The following is a 23,349-nucleotide window of genomic DNA, read 5'->3' as shown; positions in this document are numbered from 1 at the left end:
GATCGGGGCGAACTGTCGGCTCGCCTTACTCTTCGCCGTTGGCTGCACGGCCTCCAGGTGGCTGCGCCACCCGACGGAAAACAACCCCCGAAACGCGCCGGGCGCGCAAGGGTTGAAATATGCGTCTCTCGTGCACCCACAGCTTCAAGATTCGCTGAAACCGCGACAGAAATATTACGTGGATGCATTTTTTGGCTTTTCTATCAAAATCGATTTCGAATCTTAACTGTTATGACACGGGATGCACTTGACCTCGTCCTATTTTTTTTATTGGTGATTTTTCGATAGTCCCGTTTCAAGCGAAATCTGTTACTTCCTCTGAAGCAGGTTTCTATTTTTTTTTTTTTTTTTTACGTTTCGAATTATTGCAAACAAAAAAAATTTGAACAATTTTCTTGATGATGTTTAAATTGAAATTTTAGTTTGAGTACTGGGCAGACTTCCGAAAAATTATTTTAAAGATGTAGAGAAATATTTTCATAACAAAGTATTGAAAGCATTTTAAGAAATTTTCACATTTCCGTATTGGTGACCGATAGACCCCTTGTGACAGTTATGTTATTCCTAGGAGGTATGACAGTAAAGATTTAAGAAACGCGTATTGTGTACGAAATTTCTTTAAGAGTACGAATTATTTCATAGCAAATACCAAAATTGTTCAAATAATTGCTTCAACGAAATTTTGACAGTAAAATTTGACTGAATAAAATATACTTGTTAATATGCTAAATCTTACTTTCGATACTGCAAATTCAATGAAACAATACCTCGATTCCTGGTATCATCAAAATAACGATATTTTACCAGCCTCTGCTAATAGATTCAACTAAATAATTTTTTTTAGTCAGTTTAACAAACATATTTACTAAATTTAGTTTGCAATGCCAAATTGTTTCGTAGAAGGGGTAAATATTGATTTTTTTATTTCTTATACAAAACAGTTTGTAAAAATTCGTTAGCTACTCCGACGCAAGGTTTTGGTGTATGTTAGTCCTGAAATTTACTTATAGTAACACAATTTCAAATGTTGAATAGTAATAATTAGCCCCAATATATATTCTACCTGATTTGTCGTTCATCAACCGAAGAATTTACTGATTATTATATTATTCCGTTCATCATGACATGGAAAAATTATCTACACGACTGAAGAGTCATGATTCTCAAAGCTCTCCTTAATGCTATTTATAGTCTTAGAGTTTATGTCAGATAGTTTGAAACAAAAGTACAACTTTATGTTGTGTCAGATGGTCTTTGCAGGTAGTATTTCATACTGAAATACATTACCAAGTACACGCAGTTGCAATCCAGAACTTCCCAGTTCTCTAAACTGTTATAAATGAGGGCTAGACATAAGGGGACGTTGGCCTGAAATTTTATTTATCTCACCCATATTTGCTTATATTAAAATGTAAAAACTTGTAATGGAATTGCGAAATTGTAACTTCAGCAAAGTATTATTTTGCACGCAAAGTTAGATGAAAAATATCTACGACTGTTTTAGAAATGACGCAATGGACTCGAAATTTCACTAATTCACAATAATTTTGTGTCCATTTCATTTCAACTCGATTTCTCAGTATCGTAGCATCGCGGTGACGTAACTAAAAACATTTTTCAATTAATTTCACACAAACTGTTTCTAAAATCGTCAATAAAATTTTAATTAGCAGTGTAGTGAGAATTTGTCGAAGGAAAGAAATCTGCAAATTTTCCAGTCTGCAGTCGATCTTTGGAATCTGCAGAATCATGCCATACTATTGGCCAATAATTTGCAATCTGGACGGTATATCTTGTGTCTTCGTAATCGGTCCAGAATTATGCGCGTAGAATTAGCTACAGAAGGAGAGTTCTCGACACAGATTGCGACACTGACATTTTAATGACAGTTTGTTGATACAAAAACCTTTTTATAGAATGTTGGAGGCCGCGAGATATCCCTTTCCGAGAATTCTTTAGGATTCAATATCCTTTGCAAGCCTCTCCCAGTCCCACAGTTTCCAGAAGGTCCTTCGATCGTGAGTCAAATTCGAGGAGGCTTTCCCATCCCTTCGATGACCAGTGAACATGACGGGAAAGTGATAAGTCGAGAGACTTGCAACGAATATGAACCCTAAACACATTTTCGAAAAAGTTTGTCCCTCAACCTCGAACATTCTAGAAAAAGGTTTGTGTCTTGGGAAAGTATCGGTAAGATATCGGTATAGGAATCTGTGTCCTTCTTTATCTACCCTGAATTGTGGAACGATATTTTTTACTCTCTCGAGTCGAATCTGTTATAGTATACTTGAAGTGAGTGGTTGCTTTCTTGCTTTTTCATTTTACGACGTACCTGTGGAATGATTGCGTGCGGATATTTTTCTGGAAAGCTCGCGAAAGATGAAAGCGAAGGATTTGGTCAAATACCTTGGGATATCCCGTGTGTTATCTGCAGAATATATGTATTTCTTTTTCAGGCAAATCAACGTGGCTTTCAACGCTTCGCCAAACTGTTTCAAAGGTTCTTGCCCCGCGTTACGTATGATTGGAACCTTCTCTTACGAAGATGTACAAAATGTCGACTTTAACTAGTTCCTTCGATCCTGAAAGCGATGTGAGTTTTTCCCCGAGAATTTTTGCAATTTACCTCTATCCGTATTTAGGAACAACGTAAATATGATAATGAATTTTATCATAATTCGACATGTTGAAAAAAACTTATCTAATTTCACCACACATGGTGATCAAATCTGGTGTAAAAAGTGTTTCTATTTTATTCAAATAAACCATTTAAGTTATTAAATTTCCTGCAAATCATCCGAACTTTTTATTTCTCACTTTTATTCAGAATGCTGTAAACCAATATCGTTTTTCTTTTCTTTTTCTCAATCCAAAATTAAATTCATAGTCACTGCAAATTCATCCACATGATGCAAGTCTACATTCCATACTTGTAATTAAAAGAATTTTTTTTGCAACTTTTCGGATAATTTAATGTTGATTGCAATCACCCATAACATGTAGCATTTGTTGCTATATAGTCACACTAAATAGTTGAGCGTAACGTACTTTCCAGTAAATCCAACGATATTCAATCCCATTTCGAAAAAAATTTTCTAATACAATGAAAACAAATGAAATTTTGCCTAATTTAATTTTCTACGTATTGGACTTTCTACATTAACATTTTTCTGTAATTCGACGTGTTACATTGCGATATTTGATACAAGATTGTAGATTATTCGTGCGTCTTTAAAATTTCGATATTGTCACCCTTCCATTTTCCGACTTCTAAACTTTTGCCGTGTCTCCAATGGAACCAACGACCTGGAAAATAGAACATACAAAAAATATGTATCCACTGAGCAATAATTCGTTCGCAGACGGCGGTAATATGACTTCTCGGAATTACATCGTTACTGGTGCAATTCAGTTTGCGCTACTCTGGTTCCCTGAATTCGCTGATTGCCTGTACAATAGATCTGGGCCCTTATATTTTCTTGCTCAGCTACATTACCTAACTACCGTTTAATTAGGACCAGGGAACCGTTTCCAACGCAAGCGCCAAAACGCCACATTGCTATATTTATATAGAGCCAGCTATATCGTCGGTGCCAATTGCCTTCGTCATTGGGAATGAGTGTTAGTACGGTTGGTTGTATACTTGTATGGTAAGAGAAGGTCACAGGAATCGATATCAGACATACGACTATTCTAGTGTACGGTGTGTCCTTGAACTTGGTGATTGTGTGTGCGTGGGTGTGTAAACGTGTGTACGAAATGGAGAAGAAAAATCCAAAGAGAGAAGAAAAAAAAAATTAAGATGAAAGAACGAAAAGAAAAGTTGAACCACAGCGAAACAAAAAGTAATCGAGGTATAATTTGACGCCTTTCGATCTACGCTTCAATAAGTTTTGGTGTTTGCCACAAAATGTCAAGTGAGAAATCAGAAGCGATGTAGTATCCCACATACTTTCTTCGATTTGACCCAATGTTGCGAGTTCAAAACACGGAGCGTTAATATCTTATCTCAAACTTCTTATGCGTGTAACGTGTGTGAAACAAAACTGTATTTCAAAAAAACCCAAAACCGTGAGGTCCACTCAAAGCTTCGTACGGTCTTCAAGCGTTTGATTTATCGGTATATACGCAGGCTGTTATTTCAATTAACGATGGATTGCTGTTTGTTTTGCACCTTTGCAATTTTTCTGCGAGATATCACGATGCGTAAAGAGAGCTTTTTATCCGCCGTAGTAACACGAATGTTGAGCTTTGTGAGAAGAATAACCGACCGTCGGTAACACGTATGATGAAAATTCGTTTTTCCCGACTTGCTCGGTTGGTAAGTTTGGAATTTAACATATGCCAATTGAGCTTGCAGGTGGCGAAAAGAGCTTGTCCCTTACTTTTTATCAATCGTTAAAATCGCATGGCTTTTTATCTGCTGGGAAAAGCTCACAGATCATCCCGTTGCGAATGCGCAATGTATGAGTTGCGATAAATATGTCAGCTATCACGTGGCGCGATTTTGCAATTCATTTTAGCATCTATCACATTTATTTACTAAAATAAAAAAGGAAACGCAAATTCTAATTTTCGAACAAAAAGTAACGGAATAACTGAGAGGTTCACTGTGATGAAGCGTTCATTTCAACAATCGTGAAATCATTCATTCAAAAAACCAATCTGATACAGCGGCAAATCCTTCTCTTTTTTTTCTTTTATTTTTCGTCATAATTCGTAACCCAACACACACATGTATCCTACATAATATATGCGAATATCTGTATGAGATTATTATACGTGTAACAATGCATATTGTACGATATAAATATACAATAATTATTGACTTTGATCAGGTGCAGTTTGTGGCAAAAGCATAAAAGTGGTAATTAATTGATCTTGTGTGATAACAGTTGGAAGAAGAATAACGAAGTAAAGTTATATGTATAAACGCAAACTTATACCATATGAGTATGATATAAATACATTTCTTAGCGCGTATGTATGTATTTATTTATATTCATTTATTAAATATATCACATGCATGTATTTGCAATAAAGACTAGAATAATTGTTAAAGAAAATATTTTGTCGTCGTAAAAGGCACAAGATTTCGGTGCGTTTGTAGCACTACATTTCAGATCCTTATTAATATAATATAATACAGCGAACATTGTATATTCAAAAATTATAAACATACCGCATTATTCGATATTTTCTACGAGCACTCAATTAATATATTACGATAAATAGTTTCACATTCGTTACATTGAAACATTCGTTCCATAAAAAAAAAAATAAAACAAATCTATCCCTCAATTAAATGCAATCGAGAAGATTATATTGTATTATCCGGAAGCTCGCATGGCAGCTATATAATACCGTAAAAAACGGTCTAAAAACTACAAAAAATAAAGGTGTAAAGAAATTCGGCGAACGTCTTGATGATAATTAATCGATCGTGGCATTAATGAAAATGTGAATAAAATTACATTTATTGTCAGTAGAATAAAACTTTGTTCTACGGAAGAAAAAAAAAAAACAAATAAATAAGTTTCTCTGAGCACAGTAACTGTATTAAGTTACTTTTACTTATTCATTATATGTCATAACCGAGTTTCGGATTATGAAAAATCGTACTGTAGTATGAGCTTGATAGTTGTATTTTCGTGATTGGACTAATTTACGGCACAATCAACGATTGACGATCGAGCAAGCAGTGAAGGAGGAATATATTTTTTTTTTCCCTATTTTTTCACAACTATTCGGTCCGAAAAATTTTTACGATGTTCTGATAAAAAACTTCCTCGATTGAACCAAGTTGACTCAAAAAATGTATGGAAATACGTGCCTAATCCGACATCGAAAAATAAATCCCCGATAAGCCCATCCATTAGCCACGTGCGTTTGTTATTATTATTATTATTATCATGGCAACAATCAGATTTTTATTATAGATAAACGTACGTAATGCTTAGGTATAATAATGCGTATGTAATGTAATATGTGGCAAGATTAGCGTCGAAACGTATGGTAATTAAATATCGTTCGTTTTACGGCAGCAATTGGCGACATTTTGTGTAACTTTATATTCAACTGTTTTAATTTGCTTCGTTATCATTGAATTCGATTTTTCTTTTTCCTTATTTTACTGCGTCTATTACTTCCAATTTTCTTTCTTATTACCGTAATTTTTAGGAACTCTAACGCAGCCTACAAGTCGTCGACTTCCGGTTTCGCCTTAGGAGCGGCAATCTCTTCTTGGCTCTCGAACTCTTTGACCGTAACTTGTATTTCACCAACCGGATCATCCTCACCCAAAACCTCCACCACCGCACCCTCGGCACCGTCAGTTGCCGCAACTTCGAATCCGATCGAGGCGCCTATTTTCTGACTTGCTTTTTTAAAGGAGTCTGAGAGCATCACCTGTTGTATTGAAAAAATAATAGGATAATTTTTTTTTAAACACAAATACCCCTAACTCTAATCAGAATTTTTTTTCATCTTGGGGGAATTCGTCGACCAAGTCTTATGGGGTTTACTCACCTGCACAACGTTGATGCACATAGATGTTAAAGCAAGGCCGAAGAACAGGTAGACAAGCGACAACATCTTGACCAGTGAATTCTGTGAAATAAAAATACAGTGAGCTTGGTTGTCTGATTTGACACTTCTTTCCTACGGATCTTCGCATACCATAAATTCACTTCTTCCGTACGATTGCCAAAGCGTTTATGACATAAATGCTTACTTACGTTCCAGACTGTGCCGAGTTGATTGAATTGAGTTTGCTGCAACGTCCGTTGTAAAAAAAGAAAAAAAATAACAATTTGCAGTGAATTGAATTCTCCCAACACGACAGCATCAATCGCGACAACAAACCATGACACGTTGTATTTCAAGTAAAACAACAGGTTGCGGACGATGAATTCGTAAACTTACAGATTAGGAGAATTTCTAAACCCTCATGACCTTAGACTGATGTGAGAAGAGTTTCACGTGCTATAGTTACTAAGGAAATTTTAGTAACGCAAGTATCATAACGATTTAAATATTGTTCTATGACAAAAAATTATCATACCCACAAGTAACAATTTAGTTTGATCACAGTTGTCAATACTATATTTTATTGTTATCGCTATGTCAAATCTCTCCGTTGAGTTCCCTAACTTTTTTTTCAGCCAAGCAAGGCTTCAACATCAACTTATTATTGTATGAACATTGAATGATCGGAACAGATACAAAAGAATAATAGTAAAAGTGACTATAACGAAAAAGAATAGTAAGACATGCTAGATTTCTTGGTCACAGATAGAAAAACTAATTTCAATTTTTATCCAAAACGATATTTTTTCCTCTTGGTCAAAAATAAAATTAGTTAGGGACCAGATGAGTGAACGAAAACTGTGATTTTTTTTCTCAGCTTATCAGAGACCGCACTGCATCAGCAGGCCGTTCGGCCAATACCTGAGGTACGTAGTCGCCGAAGCCGATGGTGCTCATGGATATGAAGACGAAGTAAAAGCTCTCGAAGAATCCCCATCCTTCGGAAATTTGGTAGACAGTCGCACCGACGAAAATGTAACCGAGTAGAATAGAGATAGCGACTGATATCGGAAGATTGAACTCATCATCGATTACAAAGTTCGACATCGCCGGTGTGCCCGGAGTTTCCGGCTGCGGCAAGTTCCCGTCCAAATTCAGTATCGTCTGCGTCTGCTGTCTCTGGATCTCCTCAACCTCTTCCGGGTTCATCTGCGACGGTCTTCTGAAGGTCGCGAAGTCGTACACCAGCTGCACTCCTTTCATTACCTCCTGAAAATTATGGTGAGTCACGTTAAGGATGTTCATACTCTGTGAAACGCTTCCACTCGCACGATGCATGAATTTTGACGTGAATCTTCCATTACTTTGACGAAAATGAATCTCCAACTCACCTGAACAGGTCCTGTTCTTCTTACTTTACGGCAGCTTCCGGTGTAGTAGACCCTCCGTACGAAGGCCCATAGGAACTTCATACCTCGAGTGAAGAGCTTGCCGAAATCAGCGAGTATTATCAAGAACATCGGAATACCAAATATGGCGTAGACTATCGTTATCGCCTTTCCTGCCTGAGTCTTCGGCGCGATGTCTCCGTAACCTGGAAAGCAATGAACCAGGAAAATAACGCTGATCAAGCAGAAGTGAACACACGTCGTGGGGGATTTTCGTTCCAAGGTAAATAAACTGACTCATAGATAAGTTGGCAAAAAGTACGCAGTATTTAAGGGGATCAAAATACAGGGGTAGTTTCGAAATTCGTATCACACTGTTGTTTCATCATCGTAGTCGCGCACTCTGTGTAAACAGATATCCTTCTCACCGACGGTTGTAATAACGGAGATGCAGAATGCGAGGGCGTTCAAAAATGTCCAGTTCTTCTGACCACTGTAAGAATGGACCCCAGCCTCGTGAGCGCTGTGCAGCTGCTCCTCGAACTCCATAAGTTTCCTCCGTGCCATGCTCTTCCAGTCTTCCTCTCTCATATTGTGGCTATAGTTCCAGAGGTTGTCAAGAAAGTCCCTCTTCACACGTTTCACACCGCATTTGTAGAACGTCTCGAAAGCTCCCTCGGTGAATCTGAATGCGAACGCCCCGAGGCCGCAGTAAATTACGATGACGATGAACTCGCCGATGCAGGAGTTCCTTAGCTTCTTCAAGGCCTCGATCTCCCTCGGATTTTGATCAACGTAGGCCTTGAATTCGGTCACGATATCCCGCACGGCCTTCAAGACTTCCAGAAAAGAAACTTTTTTTACAGTTACTTTCCGTGGAGTCAAATTATCCGTAGGAGGATCGTCGACTTTTTGTTTCTCTTTCTGTTTTCGGGAGAATGGGAACCAGGAGAACCAGGACTTCTTTACCTCGCCTTTCATTCCATGCTCTTTCTCCTTCATCTTAAACGCTTCATCGGGGTCCGAATGGAGGACGCCAAGTTTACGTTTCCTCAATGTCGTAGGATCAGTTCTGTCAGCTGCATACTTCCGGTCATCGTCCATGTCGTCATGATCAAGAATTCCGCGTTCTCGTTTCAAATACTCCTCTTGCGCCTTGGCGAAGTCCTCTATGAGACTGTCATCTTTCAGCGGAATGATCTGCTTCTTCATCTCGGATGCCGACCTCCGTATAATCTGCTTGTCGGCCGACCTCTGGGGGAAGGTCTCGCTCTTCCTGATCCCGACCTCCTCTTCCGATTCGCTTGGGTACCGATGTCGACTCAGGGACCTTTTCTCCCGCACTTTCGTCTTTGGTTCGTTATCCAGCTCCACAGAAACCTTCTGAACCCCTTTCGTAATCGCTCCAGAATCGCTTTTCCTGGTCCCGGACTCGTCTTCGGTACCTGTCGAATACCTGTGCCTGCTGGTTCGCCTCTTATCGCGGTTCAACTTCACCTTCGATTCCGCATTCGAGGTGGTCTGATCTTCATCAGTGTCAGCTGGAGGCGCCGTATGTCGAGAACGAGTCTTGGCCCTGAGACCCTCGGGTGACTTTTTCCTACGCAAGGACCTCATTCCCTCGTCCTGATCCTCGCTGGAGTCGGTCAAAGGAATCTGTTTGCTCTGCGCCGATCTGTCGCGGGATCGTTTTTTTGGATGAAAATCGGCGCCTTCATTTACCGCCGCCGCCATCTTTTCATCCGGATGACGTTTTGGCGCGGTGTCAACAACGGCGTTTCGAATATCCTCAGTATCGTTCCGCGGCGTTGGTACGTCAGTCTCGTCACGTGGCTGCACAGTGCTCTCTGAAACGTGGCTAAATTTAGCTGGCTCGCTTCCGTCGCTCTCTGTGACGGACTTTTTGACCATTTTCTTCACCGCGTCGGATGCATCGTCCGCATTGGATGGTTTTAACTCGGTTTCGATCCCGGCTTCCGCTGCTTCCGGTTCCGGCTGATTTCCGGTACCATTCCCAGCTCCTTTTCGACGCACCTTTTCGACCCTGACGTCGCTCGCCGGTGGCTGATCGTCGACCCGAAGAGCCATGTTTTCCGTGTCTTCAGCCATCCTCTCCATCTTCGCCCTAGCCACGGTATCATCCTCGCCGGATTCTTCCTCCCGACGCGGGGGATCCGGCGTCTTTTCGCGTCTTCTTGCCGCCGCTTTGCGGCGACGATGCACCGTGTAACTGTCCTCCATTGTTTTTTTTTTTTACTGAGGCCTGGTAACCGGTTATGGTACCCCTGCTTGCCTGCCTGCCTGACTCCTTGCCTGCTTACTTACTCCCCGGCAAACACTCTCGACCGAAATAAAACTGCGCGCCAGCCGCTCCCACTACCGAGTTCAACTGACGACGCCGCCGCTGCGTCTCTCAGCGTCGCGACGCGGCGCTACTTCGTCGCGTCCCGACGTCAAGCGCCGGCTAGGCTGGACGCTGCGGCAAAACCACCGTCGAGATATCGAACCGTATCTACTACGCCGAGGACGTGAGACGCTCTAGGATAACGAAAAATCTTGCAGGGTTGGGTTAAAAAAAAGCTTTCGAAAGTTCATTCTGGGGAGTCATTTTTGAACTTTAATCTCGACTGATAAATGATGATGGTTTGTTTTGTCTCGTAATATAATTGAAATACTGAATTAAACGTGGACGACGTAGCGAATTTTTGGAAGACGATTTGAAACAAACGTTTTTTTTTTCCCATCGACATCTTAAGCGATGAAAATTTCGGACTCATATAGAACCTTTTCAAGGGGAAATACGTCAGCACTGAGAGTTGGAATCAATTTTATTGTACTGACAGAATTATCTGGCAATTAATCTTCATTGTTTTAAAAATACAAGACCTTTATGGGCAAACATTTCGAGAATTTTCTCAGAATTTCAGGTCCAGTAAATATTCAAAGTTCAAACTTTAACAATTTCAACTTATTTGCGACAAAGTGATTCTTGAAACAGACTTGTTTTAAATTCATTGACCCAGACAGAAAATTTTGTAATTTTCATTCCCCACGAGTAAAATTGTTTACTTTCGGTATTGATTTGATTTTTTGTTTTTTTTTACACTATTGACGGAAACAAGTTGCAAATATTTACGGAACATGCTTTAACAACCATTCAGTTTTTATTATGCATTTCATTTTTATGTGCATCATGACTGATTACGGAAATTTATGATTTTAAATAAATCTTTTCAATAAATTGGACAGACATTTTTCGACAAAGAAATTTCATGCGTCTATTCTAATTTATAAATCCAAGCTTCTCTTGGCAAAAAAAGTGTTACAACTCAAGTTACTGGATACTAAAATGTTAGAGTAAATGGTTGATATAATTTTATGCAGAGTGAGAGACGCCTATTCATAAAATTAGAAAGGGACGTATAAAGTAATTCACAAAATTAATATAATAATTGAAAAGTTTAATCCACGTGTCCGAAATGATCCCAAAAAAGAAAAAACAAAAGACGAATAACATGAGAATTTTGAAGAAGTATATTGTTCTTGATTTGAAAATAAACACGTTGAAGTGATTTTCGACTACAACTTTAACACTTGATAACCTGAGTGAATATTCTCATTCCCTTCAGAAATACATATTCCCAGAAAATACTTCACACCTCTTATTTTCAGATCTAATTGTTTGTTTTCGAATGCTGAAAAATTCAAGCACGTCCCTCGCACGTTTTATAACTTGACAAGTAATGAAAATGTGTAAAGATTTTTCTGTATCTCACGACGATGCGAGGAAAATTGTATTTCGTAAGATGTGAAAAATTTGTATATAATAAAATCTAAATCATCGATATTATGATTTTTCCTGCAACTTTGAGCGGTTGGTAAAAATCACAGATAATCATCTGACGACAGCTGCAACTCAGCTTGAGCGCCGTTTAAAAATAACCCTGCCACACAATGTTTAACTGCAGCTGTGACGTTTTCTTCCAGAAACGAACATCCGAATCTGTCGTGCAATTTTCGAATCTGCATACATTCGTCGATGGATATTCCAAATTGTTGTTCATGAAAACAACAGTCAACGGTAGGGAAAAAAGGTGTTAAATGTGAGAAACGTAGTTTTGTTCTACTCTAAAATTCTGAGAGGAAGAAAAACTTGCAGTCGGATATTTCTCACTATTTCTGGTCTTTCTATATATACGTGCAGTTAAAATCGCGACTGGGCGTCAAGGAATTTGCTGAAACTTTGCAGATAAACTGTTGGGTCGGCGACGCCAACTGTGAACCGCCCACGTTGCCTATTTCGGTTGAGTTTTGAGTGTTACGCAAGCAGGATAACTTCGGTCGCGATAAGATTCAAAAGTAGAAAAACCCGTCCTCGGACACCTTCGAACTTCACGTCTTGTACTCGACCGGAACTTACTGACTTCTGGTCTACGTGATGTTAATGACGGGTACGTATTTGCATATACATATATATATATATATATGTGTGTGTGTGTGTGTGTGTGTGTGTGTACACGTGCCGATAATTTGGAAAGAATCAAAGAACACGTTAGACGTGTTGATATTACGGGAAATTTCACGTAGGAGATCGTCTCTTTTTTTCTTCAATTTTCTTTCCATTTTCTTATTTCATTCTAACAACTTTTGTTTAGACGTGTAGAAGTTTAAACACGTGGCTTTAGAAACTACGGACAAATTACGTCTGTGTATAAATTGCAGCAAATATCTCAGTTTGGCACTCATAAATGCCGGCAAATTACACGTTCTCCGAGTCCCACAGAAGCGAGAATTCCCTAGAAATAGATTTAGTGGTACTTTAGTCTCTCTTACCCACGTATTCAAGTAAAAACACGTCGATCAACGACCTGACAGAATATGGAACACTATACATTAGCTACCTCTTCAGGCTGTGCATAAAACATTATACACACGGGGAACAAGCAATGAAAAATACAAATGTCCGGAGCTTTTCCGCATTCCATTGACGCGTGTAGAAAAGCTCTGTCTCTGGTCATTCGTCACGTCACACGATGCACCGAGCAGCGAATTTTGTTGGTCAGTTGAAGGGCAAAATTTATCGAATTGTAAATGTAATTCTGTTTAGCCAATTTTTCAAACACCCGCTGAACCCTTCTTCTGTTTTTATCGAATTTTCTCAATTTATGATATTCAATCTGTCATGTACAATGTCGATTGTTCTTCTGGTTTCCCTCTGAATTGATTATTCTTCAAGCAAGATTTGAACCTCGTTTAAACAAACTTCAAAGTTTTAAACTGCATAATTGATTAGAAAAATTATCAAAGGCGAAAACTTTACTTTAATAATGTCTGTATTTTTCCATGCCGAATATCAACGACAGTTCAAAAGCAATCGAAAATTAATTTTCGGAAGCGGTATTTACAACTAAGAGAGCTTCTACCTTCTTCCTAATTTAAAGGGTGTCACCTTTCCTTTCATCTTTTTATTTGATTAAAAGGTCTCTTACGACCTTTAGCTTAGTGATTATTGGAAGTCTCATTCGGAGAAAATTTTCAGAAAATTGTCAAGGGTGTAGCATTTTGAACAGGAAGTGTGGGCGTAAGTTTTGAAATGAGATCTAAATTGTTTTAAGACAACGGATTCGATATCTTGGTTGAAATATCGTCTCACTATGTGTTTAGGGTCGGCATTTCGAATAGAAACGTAACTTCAAATACGCTCAAAAAGCAAATAATAACGCGTCGACGATAAAAATGTTTAATAAATTTAGTTTTCTCAAAAGTTTCAGCACACAAAAATGCGACGTCGATCAGTTCTCATTGCATCAATGAAAAACGATTCATCGGAAATTGAATAATTTGCCTCAACTTAGAGCTTCAGAATAAATAAATTCTGTCGAAATTTATATTAAGGGCGCGTGTCAGTCATTACCCTTCGTCATCGCCTCAATCTTCGGAAAATAGATCTCTGAACCATAATGACTTGGGCCAACTAAAGAAATATCGCAACCGTCTAGCCAGGTGCCAACTAGTTCAACGGTGACTGATGTAAATACATATTCTGACGAAACAAAAGTTAACTGATTTGACGAAAATCAATCATACCAACTGTCAACGCCAATCGTCATGCATTCACCGTTTGGGTCACAGCAATTCATAACAATCTCGTTCTTCACTATTTTCCACCATTTCATTGCAATACTATTACATACAGTGGAAAACCTTAGGAGATCAGATTCGTAACGTTTATTCAGTCAGCACGCCGTTTTGCGATTATACGATTCAGTTAATTGAACACACGAATCGTTATTCCGATACCCAGTGTTGAAACACATGATAAATACGTCTGCTGATCGAATTAACGAGGCTCGTCGAACGCGGCTAACGGTCATCGTTTACGACTCGATTACGAATCGATTATCAACCTCGCCCACTTCTTGGATCGTCAGCTGTGAGGTAGCCGGAAGCACGAAACTAGCCTCGATCATCGCCGCGATTAATTTTTTACTACGTACTTTCACGATTTTTTTTGCTCTCTTCCAGGAGAGAGATAAAGAGAGAGATAAAGAGTGAGTGCAGCTGTAAGGAGGAAATGAAATCAGAGCGGAAATTGGTATTCGCGTTTGGTGGTGACAGATTTTTTTTTTTTTTTTTTTGCAGACACCAGAGTGTCGCTGAAGCTTTTCATCCACACTACACGGTGTGCTTGCAACAGTAAAATAGAACTCGCCATCTGGTCGTATAATGATTTTCACGTGTTCTGTGACGTTTGTTAAACACACGGAGCATTTCCATGGTTGTAAATTTTTTGGCAATCGGGTGTGATGCGAAACATTTTGAGACACCGTGAGAATACATCGATTGAAAATCTTCAGCTGTTGTATTAATCGAAATGTTTTTTTGCGGGTCAGAAGCATGCCTCGAGTAGTTGGCACGGAATGCCCTGTACAACTAACGTATTACGGAGTATCTTACCTATGGTTGTGTAGATTGTACCGCAGTAGAATATCGCATTCCAAAACGTCCATATCTTCTCTTCCTCGCCCCAGTCGTTCAGTGTAGATGTGAAGCCGCTTTTCGAAAATTCAATAACGTAATCTTCGTACTCTTGCAATTCTTTTACGACGTTTCCGTCCCAGACTAACGCGTCTTTCCTTCTCAGATCAACGTTGTCGCATAGTCCTCGGATACTCTGTACAGTCTCGTTTCTGCAAAGTAAATTATTCTTCTTTTTCTAATATCGTGTTTTCAATGTATGGAATACGTCTTACATTTGTACGACGAATTTATTACGAAATCATTTTTTCATTCGAGTTCAATTCGGGATTTCATATTATTTTGCGACTGGTGTATACTGATATCGAATTCATCACAGGAAGTTTATAATGCTCGTGGTAATCTGGAGTAAATTGCGAATTTATCACATCACGTTGTGGAGGACTGTGAAATCACAGGGTAAGATGGAAATTTTATCGATTAAGTAGTCTTGGACTTTACATCGTCTGATACAACATTCGTAGAATATGTTGTATCAATTTTTCAAAGTTGATTGTATTTCGCTATTAATTTACAGTGCGCTAAATTAAAAATAATTTTCATTCGATGCGCAATCCCATTAGAGTCGCAACTGATTTTAAGCTTGGTTTGAATTGAAATTATTACTGAAATTGAATGTATTTATAAATTAAACGTTTCTATGGAAAATTTAGAATTGTACATTTTCCCATACACTTCTTCAACATTATTTAAATCTTATCGTTCATGAAAAATAGACTCAGAGTAGAAAAAAAATAAATATGTATTCAAACCTCTACAACAATCAGGATGCTGGACTGATCAGTCCTCTGGAAAAAAGCTTGGCTTTCATCCCGCAGCAAGTAGATCTAAATAATTCAAGGTTGAACATTGATCCACCGCTCTCTTTGGCAGCTGTTTTTCTCTGAGTCTTAGCACTCTGGCGCCATAGCAATCAGATAAGCAATAACTCTACTCCAAATCAAGAGAAAATGAGATTTTGAGAGACTTCCTTAGATCTGAGAAAATTCCACAGAAGCTGATAAGATTAGAAACGTTTCTTGGTCCCGCTTTACACGAACCAAAAGTTCTTGCCGAGAATGAGAACACGTTTAACGATCAGCCTTGACCTCGGTATAAAACCTGTGTTAGACTCGAATTAGCCACGCGAATTACGCTAGTTACAATTCGCAGGCATCAAATAAACGCGGAAATTCGCAATAAAATGTTCGAAAAAGGTTGAAACAGAGGTAAAAATAAAGTATTTAAAAAAAATAGCGACAACTTCAAAGTGTCCAACAAATTTTATCCCTGTCAAAATCCCTATATTTTCGAGAGAACGACCCATCGGAATAATTGAAAAGTTATTTTGTTCGATTTACCGACTGGCTTAAGCGCCGTTTTTTCGGCACGAGTTTACCGGGAGGAGATTTTTCCCTGCCAGCGGGGCTTCAGTTTTTATTACAAATCGATGATGCCGGATAATAATATACCGCTTGCGTTCAACCGCGCTCAACGTTTAACTACAAAAATTGTACTAACCTATAACTTGCAAAACGCAGAAAATCTATTATCCAGAGACATGTATTTCACAACGATCATTAATATCGCACGTGTATGACGCGTATGATCGACGTACAGATTCTACGCAATTCGACCTACCCAACAACGCCATCTGGTGGCAAAATACATTTCTTGTATTTACCGATTAAACCGATCGTATTTCGTTCCATTATATACTCCGAATTCAATCAGCGCAACGAAATAAGCTCTGAGCAGCTTGAACGGGATTTCTTGCACCCCAAATACGCGGGATAATAACCTGAAACGATCAGCTGATTCCCTTATCGGCGCCATATTGATCAGCCACGCCCGTATTTGGATTCCGATAACTCAATCGATGCTCTTTATGTTCACATTCTCCTTGCTATTTATAGAATATCACGTAAATTGGTGACATACGAGACGATCTCGGACCACGACGACAGTACGAATTTATCTGCAGAAGGACAGACGGTGAATGGAGCTCGTTAGCTATCTGCAGAAAAGCATTTCATGGGATTTATAAAAGCGTCGCATTGCACATTCCTGAGAACCAGGTATTTCGCTGGAGCTTTGAAGCCCGAGGATGGCGTGACCGTTAATCAAGGGACTTTAATTAGCCGACCCAAAACTCTACGGAGAAGGTAAATTGATTAGTAATCTCTCGTACAGAGTCCTGTCGGATTTTTCGAAACATGGAACGTTTTTTTTTTTTCTTCTTACTACTCCGAGACTAATTCCATGAGAAGGTTCGGCTGTCCGGGATAATTCGTGATTCGGTGATGCACGTGTGGATGAAGAATCGTGGGATTATAGATTCTCGGCGTATTATACGCGCAGATTAAACCAGTGACACGGTTTGCCGAGTAATCGATATCAGCTGGACCGCGGAGAAACGATTTTAACGACGTTTCATTGAATATGTGAAAAGCGATTCGGTCGCAGTTCGCGGAGTTTGACTATCAACGCGATTTCCTGAGGAACTACCGTTTCGATCGTATTCAAATTCAGGCTACGACGAAGGTGCGATAAGATATTCAAGCACAAGTTCTTGGGAATGCAAAAAAAAAAATGATTATACTTTGCAGAATTGAATTTTGAACTATTAGACAACTTCGGAAGATGTTTTTTTACGATTTTTGAGGAATTTCAAAAAAATATACAACCGGTATGCATAGCGCATAAAAAGTGTACTGTACCGTACAAAAATTGTTCGTGACAAACGAGTGCTCTAAAAGCAACATTTTAAAGCGTGATGAAGATTTTAGATTCGATTTAGCTTGTCGTCAACTTATTGGACCGGTGTGGTGTTATCGAAAAATTCTTGAACAGTTACACGAGTCTCTGATCGCGAATTATTATTATTATGATACGGATAAAAGATAACCGGGGTCGAGGAAGGTTGCATGTAACGAGGTTGTTCCATATCGAAATAGCGTGGCCGATTTTCAGCCTTACGAAGGGGGTAAATTGTACGCCTACATGCCCAGAATTTGGGCGAACCTTTTATATGTTTAAGGAACTAAACGCCCCGAGGGGATTTCATAACGTCTGCTTATCAGTTTCGTTCCAGTTTCTGATGGAAATTTATCGTCGTGAAACTCGGTAAACGAGCCTGAAACCTTGTCAGAAATTTTCGTAACTGAAATTCATGAAACCTGACGAAATCATCCACTTCAGATTATATTAAAAGAAAAAATTGACGAACGGGGAATTATTGGGATTTTTAATCAAGAGAAACAACGCGAAATTTCACAGAAAGTAAATATACTTCGAAAATATGTAATTTTCGAGGAATCGGTTGATTTAATCCTAAAGTTTTTTTTTTTTTTTTTATCACGTACTGATTAAGTATTTCTGACAAAGCTATTGCGATAGTCTAGGAATTAAAGCTTTCGATTACTTGTCTAAAAAATTAGAAAATACACATACTTAACAATCAAGAACGTATACAAAAATTATTGGTTTTTGAAAAAAATCATTCAACTAATACGTATCTTTTCTTTTTTTCAGTAACCAGATGAACTCACTGAACATTCCAAAGAACTAGCAAACGTCTGTAATACCAGCTCGTAGAAGAAAATTTTGTTCCAACGCCGAAGTTCGTGAATTTTCTTCCCTATTTCCTGGTTTTTCTACAGTTTCAAGTGACGGTTTTGTCGAGAAATTTGAAATGAATCGCAGCGTCGAATTAAGGGTGTTGGGTTCACGCACCTGTGCTTTCGCAACATTTCTCGCTGCTTGTTCTCGTTGCTTCCTTCAACCTCGACGAAGACCACGGCGCCGACGACGCTGTAGAGGAAGACTATAAGGAACAGGAAAATGTGGGTGAACCATCTTTTACTCCAGGAGCTGACCTGCGAACGTGACACGAAATTCGATGAAGCTACAAACGGAGCAGTGCGTGTCTCTATTTTTTACGTCTATATCTCTGCGTTGCTTGATAAGTAAGAAGAAAAAATCTGCACCAGGATAATTTAGAAACAATATTAACCCTTTCAGTCACACATTTTTCTACTCAATATCTTGGCCTGAATTTTTTTTACTCGGGGGTTTTTTGGATCTCTGATCACGAATCTGAAGTCAGAATTTGGCGTTTTATAAAACCGAGATGACGGATCTGATATGGTGGATGAAAAATCGAAAAAACTATCAAATTTCGATGATTCTGGTCGAAACTTGTTACTCGGAGGTTTTTGAGGTCGCTGATTACGAATTTGATAACAAAATTTGACAAGGCTGGGATATGGAATTTTTTGTAGAGGGATGGTGAGCATCCCACTGTGACTGAAAGGATCAAAAGAAATGCAGATGAATGTTCATAAATTGGTCATTTGCAACAAAATTCTCCTCATATCCCAAGCGTGTTGAAATAATTCGCAGACATTAGCTTTAACCTAATTTCTTTGATAAGTCTCTGACGCGTATTTACTTTGCTTTGCAGTTGAGGAGAAATTTCAAGAGGGATAAGTAGTAATCTTCGTCATAAGGAGTCTTCGACTAATTTACCTTCTCGTAAAGCCAGAAGGCGCTTTTTTCGCCAACGCTGAGCCCCGACTTTGTCCAATCCTTGATACCTTTGAACTGAGTGAACATAAACTCGCTGGCTTTATTTGCGTACATAACGTGCGGTGTGCCGGCAATCGGCGTCACGGGGATCGGAGATTGCCCGTACGGAGTTCCGACATAGGCCATCGGCGTCTGGGGATATCCCATGTACTGTCCGGGAACCGGAAGTGTGATTCTTGGCCTAGGCGGGAGCTGACGTACTTTCGGTGAGTTCGACATTTTCGGAGTTGTTGTTCGCCTCCTTTTTCCCAAAAAATTACAATCTATCGACGATCGATTCGCGGAGATAACGATCGTCAATAAATCTGTTGGACTAATTCGACTGTATCGTTCGATTCACATAGCTTTCAAAATTACAATGCGTTCGATTTCTTCCGATGAAATTCACTCGCGCGCGAGAGAAAAAAAAAAAAAAAAAACCAACTCCAAATCGTTCTACGCTTTGAAAATCCGTTCCGATCCACTTGTCTCGGACAGTCTGATAAATTCCAAGCTCAAGAATGCCGGCGAGAATTTTGGCGGACTGCAGCTGCTGCCGGGCAATTTAATTCGGTCCATAACATTCGGACGTAGATCTTTCTCTTGTTCCTAGTTAGCTGGATCCCGGACCTAGGATAATACTTGAAATCCACGATTGAATTAAATCGGATCGACGCCGATTTTTCCCGCCTTTGGCAATGCCGATTTCGCGAACACGTTTACCAAAGAAAAAACACTTCTCTACTGCTCTGAAAAATTTCAGCTGTTTCATATACGCCGCTGCTTTGAAGGGGTTCTAAAATACACTAACCACCCACATTTTCACGTGTCTTTTTATAAATATATCTGTTACAGGTTACACGTATGTATATGTAACGTATATGCCGGCGTCCGGGATTTTTCGAAGGACAATCCACACACTAATTCAATGCCGTAAAAGCTTCGATGTCACACTTCAGTCTTCTTATGTCACTTTGAAAGAAAAGTATCAATATCATTCAACGCAGAGTTACCGAGTACGGTTCAGTTTACATTGAGCTTAAATTTTTTCCTGTTTTTTAGGAGATCCAACCGAGTTCTATCAGATTTTGATAATTCCCACGAATTGGACGTCGAGTATACACGGAGTATAATGTAAACGATAAGTACGTTAAAATGTTATGTATCTGAGAAGCTTTTATATCGAGATTTATTTACGCTACGTACATCACAAAACGGTCATTTACCCAAAACTATCCGCAAGAATATTCAACTACAAATCTATACACGTATATATATATATATATACAAACGTTTACATAAACGTTTTAAGTATCACCCAGTTTTTTCATTTTCACTTCGTCAAGGTTCAATTAGAAATTTATTTATCCTCCTATCTTATTCCCGTTGAAATAATTGCTTTTTTCGCACATCGCGTGGTGAGAAATCCTTTGGTCATTCAAATATTGGTTATTTTCTTTTCGGCGAAAAATAAAATCCGACAGTTAGCAAACGCCGTTCTGCCGTTATTCGCGAGCCTGTCGCTGCAGCGTCGCGGCGTCAACTGGCGTCCGGACGCCGGGTTACAAGCGTCCTTTGAACGCCAAGACCAGAGAGCATGGTGATCATCGCGCGCTGGAAACCGTCTGGCCAATATTCGCTGTTCGCGATCTGCACGAATATCTACGAGCGAAAAGGCGAACTTCATCAGGTCTTTTGGTTTCCTCTTGAAAACGCGCTCCTCTCTCTAAAGTCCAAACAACTAACGCGCTTGAACCCTTTATCTCGGTATCGATCCAGCCGGAGCCTTGAAAGACGGACCTTGCGCAAATGGATATAATTATTAACTCCTGACGTCGCGATCGGCGATTAACCCTCCGTCGATAGAAAAATTTCATTGCGTCAAGCAGGGAGCTATTCTATCAGGCTTTACTGCGACACAAGTGATTTAGTGACTTCTAATGATGTCGATTGATTTTGAATTATTTCAAACGATCTTGAATGATTTTGATTATGATTTCGAAACGATTTTCATTCCGGTTCCAAGTATTTTTAAGTGATTTTAACTGATTTCAGTTCCATTCAGATAATTTCGAATGTAATATACTGTGATTTTTCTTTCTAAGTCACAGCGATTTCTAACTGATTTTAAACTAGGGTGTACAGCTGATTTCAAGAATGAATAGCCCTTTGATGTGAAGATTGAAGTCGGTGACACTTTGTCTTATCACAGTTTTGTTTTTTCAGATGGCAAAAACCTTTGTGCTAGAGAAAAGGGTTCGCGAACGAGTTGAAGAAACGAAAAAGACGTCCAAATATTTTCATCAAGTTGATTCTTGTGTCAAGATTGTGAAGAAATTTGGAGATGTTTATGTTGTATCAGGCCAACATTTTATGAGTACTTGACATTAAAATTTACACAAATATTATGCGAGCCTTTCGAATCTTTTCTTGGGAAATCCATGTGAATCCAACCAACGTTCGAACCTCACCACCTTTGATGTTTTTCAAAAATTTTTTGATTGATTATTTATAAATATTGCGAGTGATTTTAATAATGGGCCCAGTCTTCAAATGTTCGAAATATAAAATACAATTTCTAACAATTTTTTAAAAATTCTACAAAAGGCCCTTTCCAAAATCACTTGAAATATTTATAAATAATTGAGCATTTGAATAAAAATTCTGACAAAAATTCAGGATGCTGTTTCGGACTGGGGAAAATTGCAGAAATTTTTTTAAACAATATTGGAAATGGTGAGGGTCAGACTTTGGTCGATTTTGCAAGGAATTTCCTATATATATATATATAAGTATATATGAAGGACTCAAAGTTCCACCAAAAATCATAGACTCTGTTGGAATCACTTAATCGTGTGAAACTTCGGACAAATTGTTTATTGCAATACATTAAAGAATTACTAGAATTACTGAAGTGAAAATCTGATATTTGAGAAATGCATGTGAAAACTGTATCTGTTTAGCAAAAAGACACCGCATGTATTAAACTTGTATATTTTTCATGACCATGGCCAAACATGGCTGACCAAAAATACATGGGTTCATAATTAACATGGGGAACGAACGGTTGTATGGAGTGAAAATCGGATTTCGTTGAGTTCATTGCTCAGATTGAGGAAACAATCCACAGCTTGTTGAAAATAGGTATAAATTAATAGATGGAGACGGCTATCGGTTCCAGCTGCGTTTTTTTTTTTTTTTCATCCGAAACTCAAAAAGAACTCTGAACTTGTTTCGCTATATCATTCGAGAAAACGAAACGCTTAAGAATATTTATCGCGAGTATGATTACATAAACCACACACGCAAGCATCTGTTATTTGTCGGTCAGAGTCGACAATTTGGCCAAAAATTTTTTCCTCTTATTTTTCAATTTATCATAATATACGGTGCTGTATTTCGGATCACGTATCATAGGATATATTACACAATTTTTTCTCCAAATGAATTTACGCCGTCTCTATTTATACATCGGAATTAGAGAATCTAGACTAAAAATTATATTTTGTTTACGGATGAGAGAACAGAATCATAACAAACTGAGAACTGTTCTACTGCAAAAAAAAAAAAAAGAAAAGTGTTCATCCCGAGCTTCTCACGAGGAAAAACTTGACGTTGGAACGATGGCAAAAAAAAACTAAATAAATAAGACGACACTCAGATTCGTACGAATAAAAGTCATTTCCGACTCAAATAATAAATCGTAATGCAGAAACACGACTCGACTGCAGAGTTATTTTAATCGGGGATGAAATTTTATTCTTATTTTTGTAATATTGCATTTTTCACTTTCGTATTACTTTCTCTTATTTCTCCTCTTCAATTCAACGAAACTCTTCGAGTTCTA

General features: G+C 38.6%; 1 protein-coding gene and 1 long non-coding RNA gene across 3 annotated transcripts; one reads left to right on the top strand and one right to left on the bottom strand.

Moving 5' to 3' along the window:
* Positions 1-4,698: 4,698 nt before the first annotated feature.
* Positions 4,699-10,311, bottom strand: LOC107227252. The gene is made up of 5 exons (XM_015668347.2): positions 8,345-10,311; positions 7,920-8,122; positions 7,450-7,797; positions 6,529-6,609; positions 4,699-6,408 (listed from the first exon to the last, which is right to left on the bottom strand). The coding sequence occupies exons 1-5, from the start codon at positions 10,155-10,157 to the stop codon at positions 6,196-6,198; spliced, it is 2,658 nt and encodes an 885-aa protein (XP_015523833.2). The 5' UTR covers positions 10,158-10,311; the 3' UTR covers positions 4,699-6,195.
* Positions 10,312-12,178: 1,867 nt separating this feature from the next.
* Positions 12,179-22,025, top strand: LOC124293288. 2 transcript variants are annotated; one of them, XR_006903200.1, is made up of 4 exons: positions 12,179-12,367; positions 16,850-17,098; positions 18,468-18,854; positions 21,729-22,025. It is a non-coding gene; the product is annotated as an uncharacterized LOC124293288 (long non-coding RNA). The 2 variants fall into 2 exon arrangements; XR_006903199.1 differs by lacking the exon at positions 21,729-22,025 and adding an exon at positions 19,399-19,566.
* The last annotated feature ends 1,324 nt before the right edge of the window (positions 22,026-23,349 follow it).

This window comes from Neodiprion lecontei, chromosome 3 (assembly GCF_021901455.1).
Source record: "Neodiprion lecontei isolate iyNeoLeco1 chromosome 3, iyNeoLeco1.1, whole genome shotgun sequence".
Lineage (NCBI taxonomy): Eukaryota > Metazoa > Arthropoda > Insecta > Hymenoptera > Diprionidae > Neodiprion > Neodiprion lecontei.
The sequence above is the reverse complement of the archived record's forward strand: the minus strand, read 5'-3'. Positions and strand labels throughout refer to the sequence as shown.

Coding starts and splice junctions, on each gene's coding strand:
- LOC107227252 (XM_015668347.2), bottom strand. CDS start 10,157: ATGGAGGACAGTTACACGGTGCATCGTCGCCGCAAAGCGGCGGCAAGA. Junction 8,123..8,344: donor CTCCGTTATTACAACCGTCG/GTGAGAAGGATA, acceptor ATTGCTTTCCAG/GTTACGGAGACATCGCGCCG. Junction 6,409..6,528: donor TGTGCATCAACGTTGTGCAG/GTGAGTAAACCC, acceptor TCAATACAACAG/GTGATGCTCTCAGACTCCTT.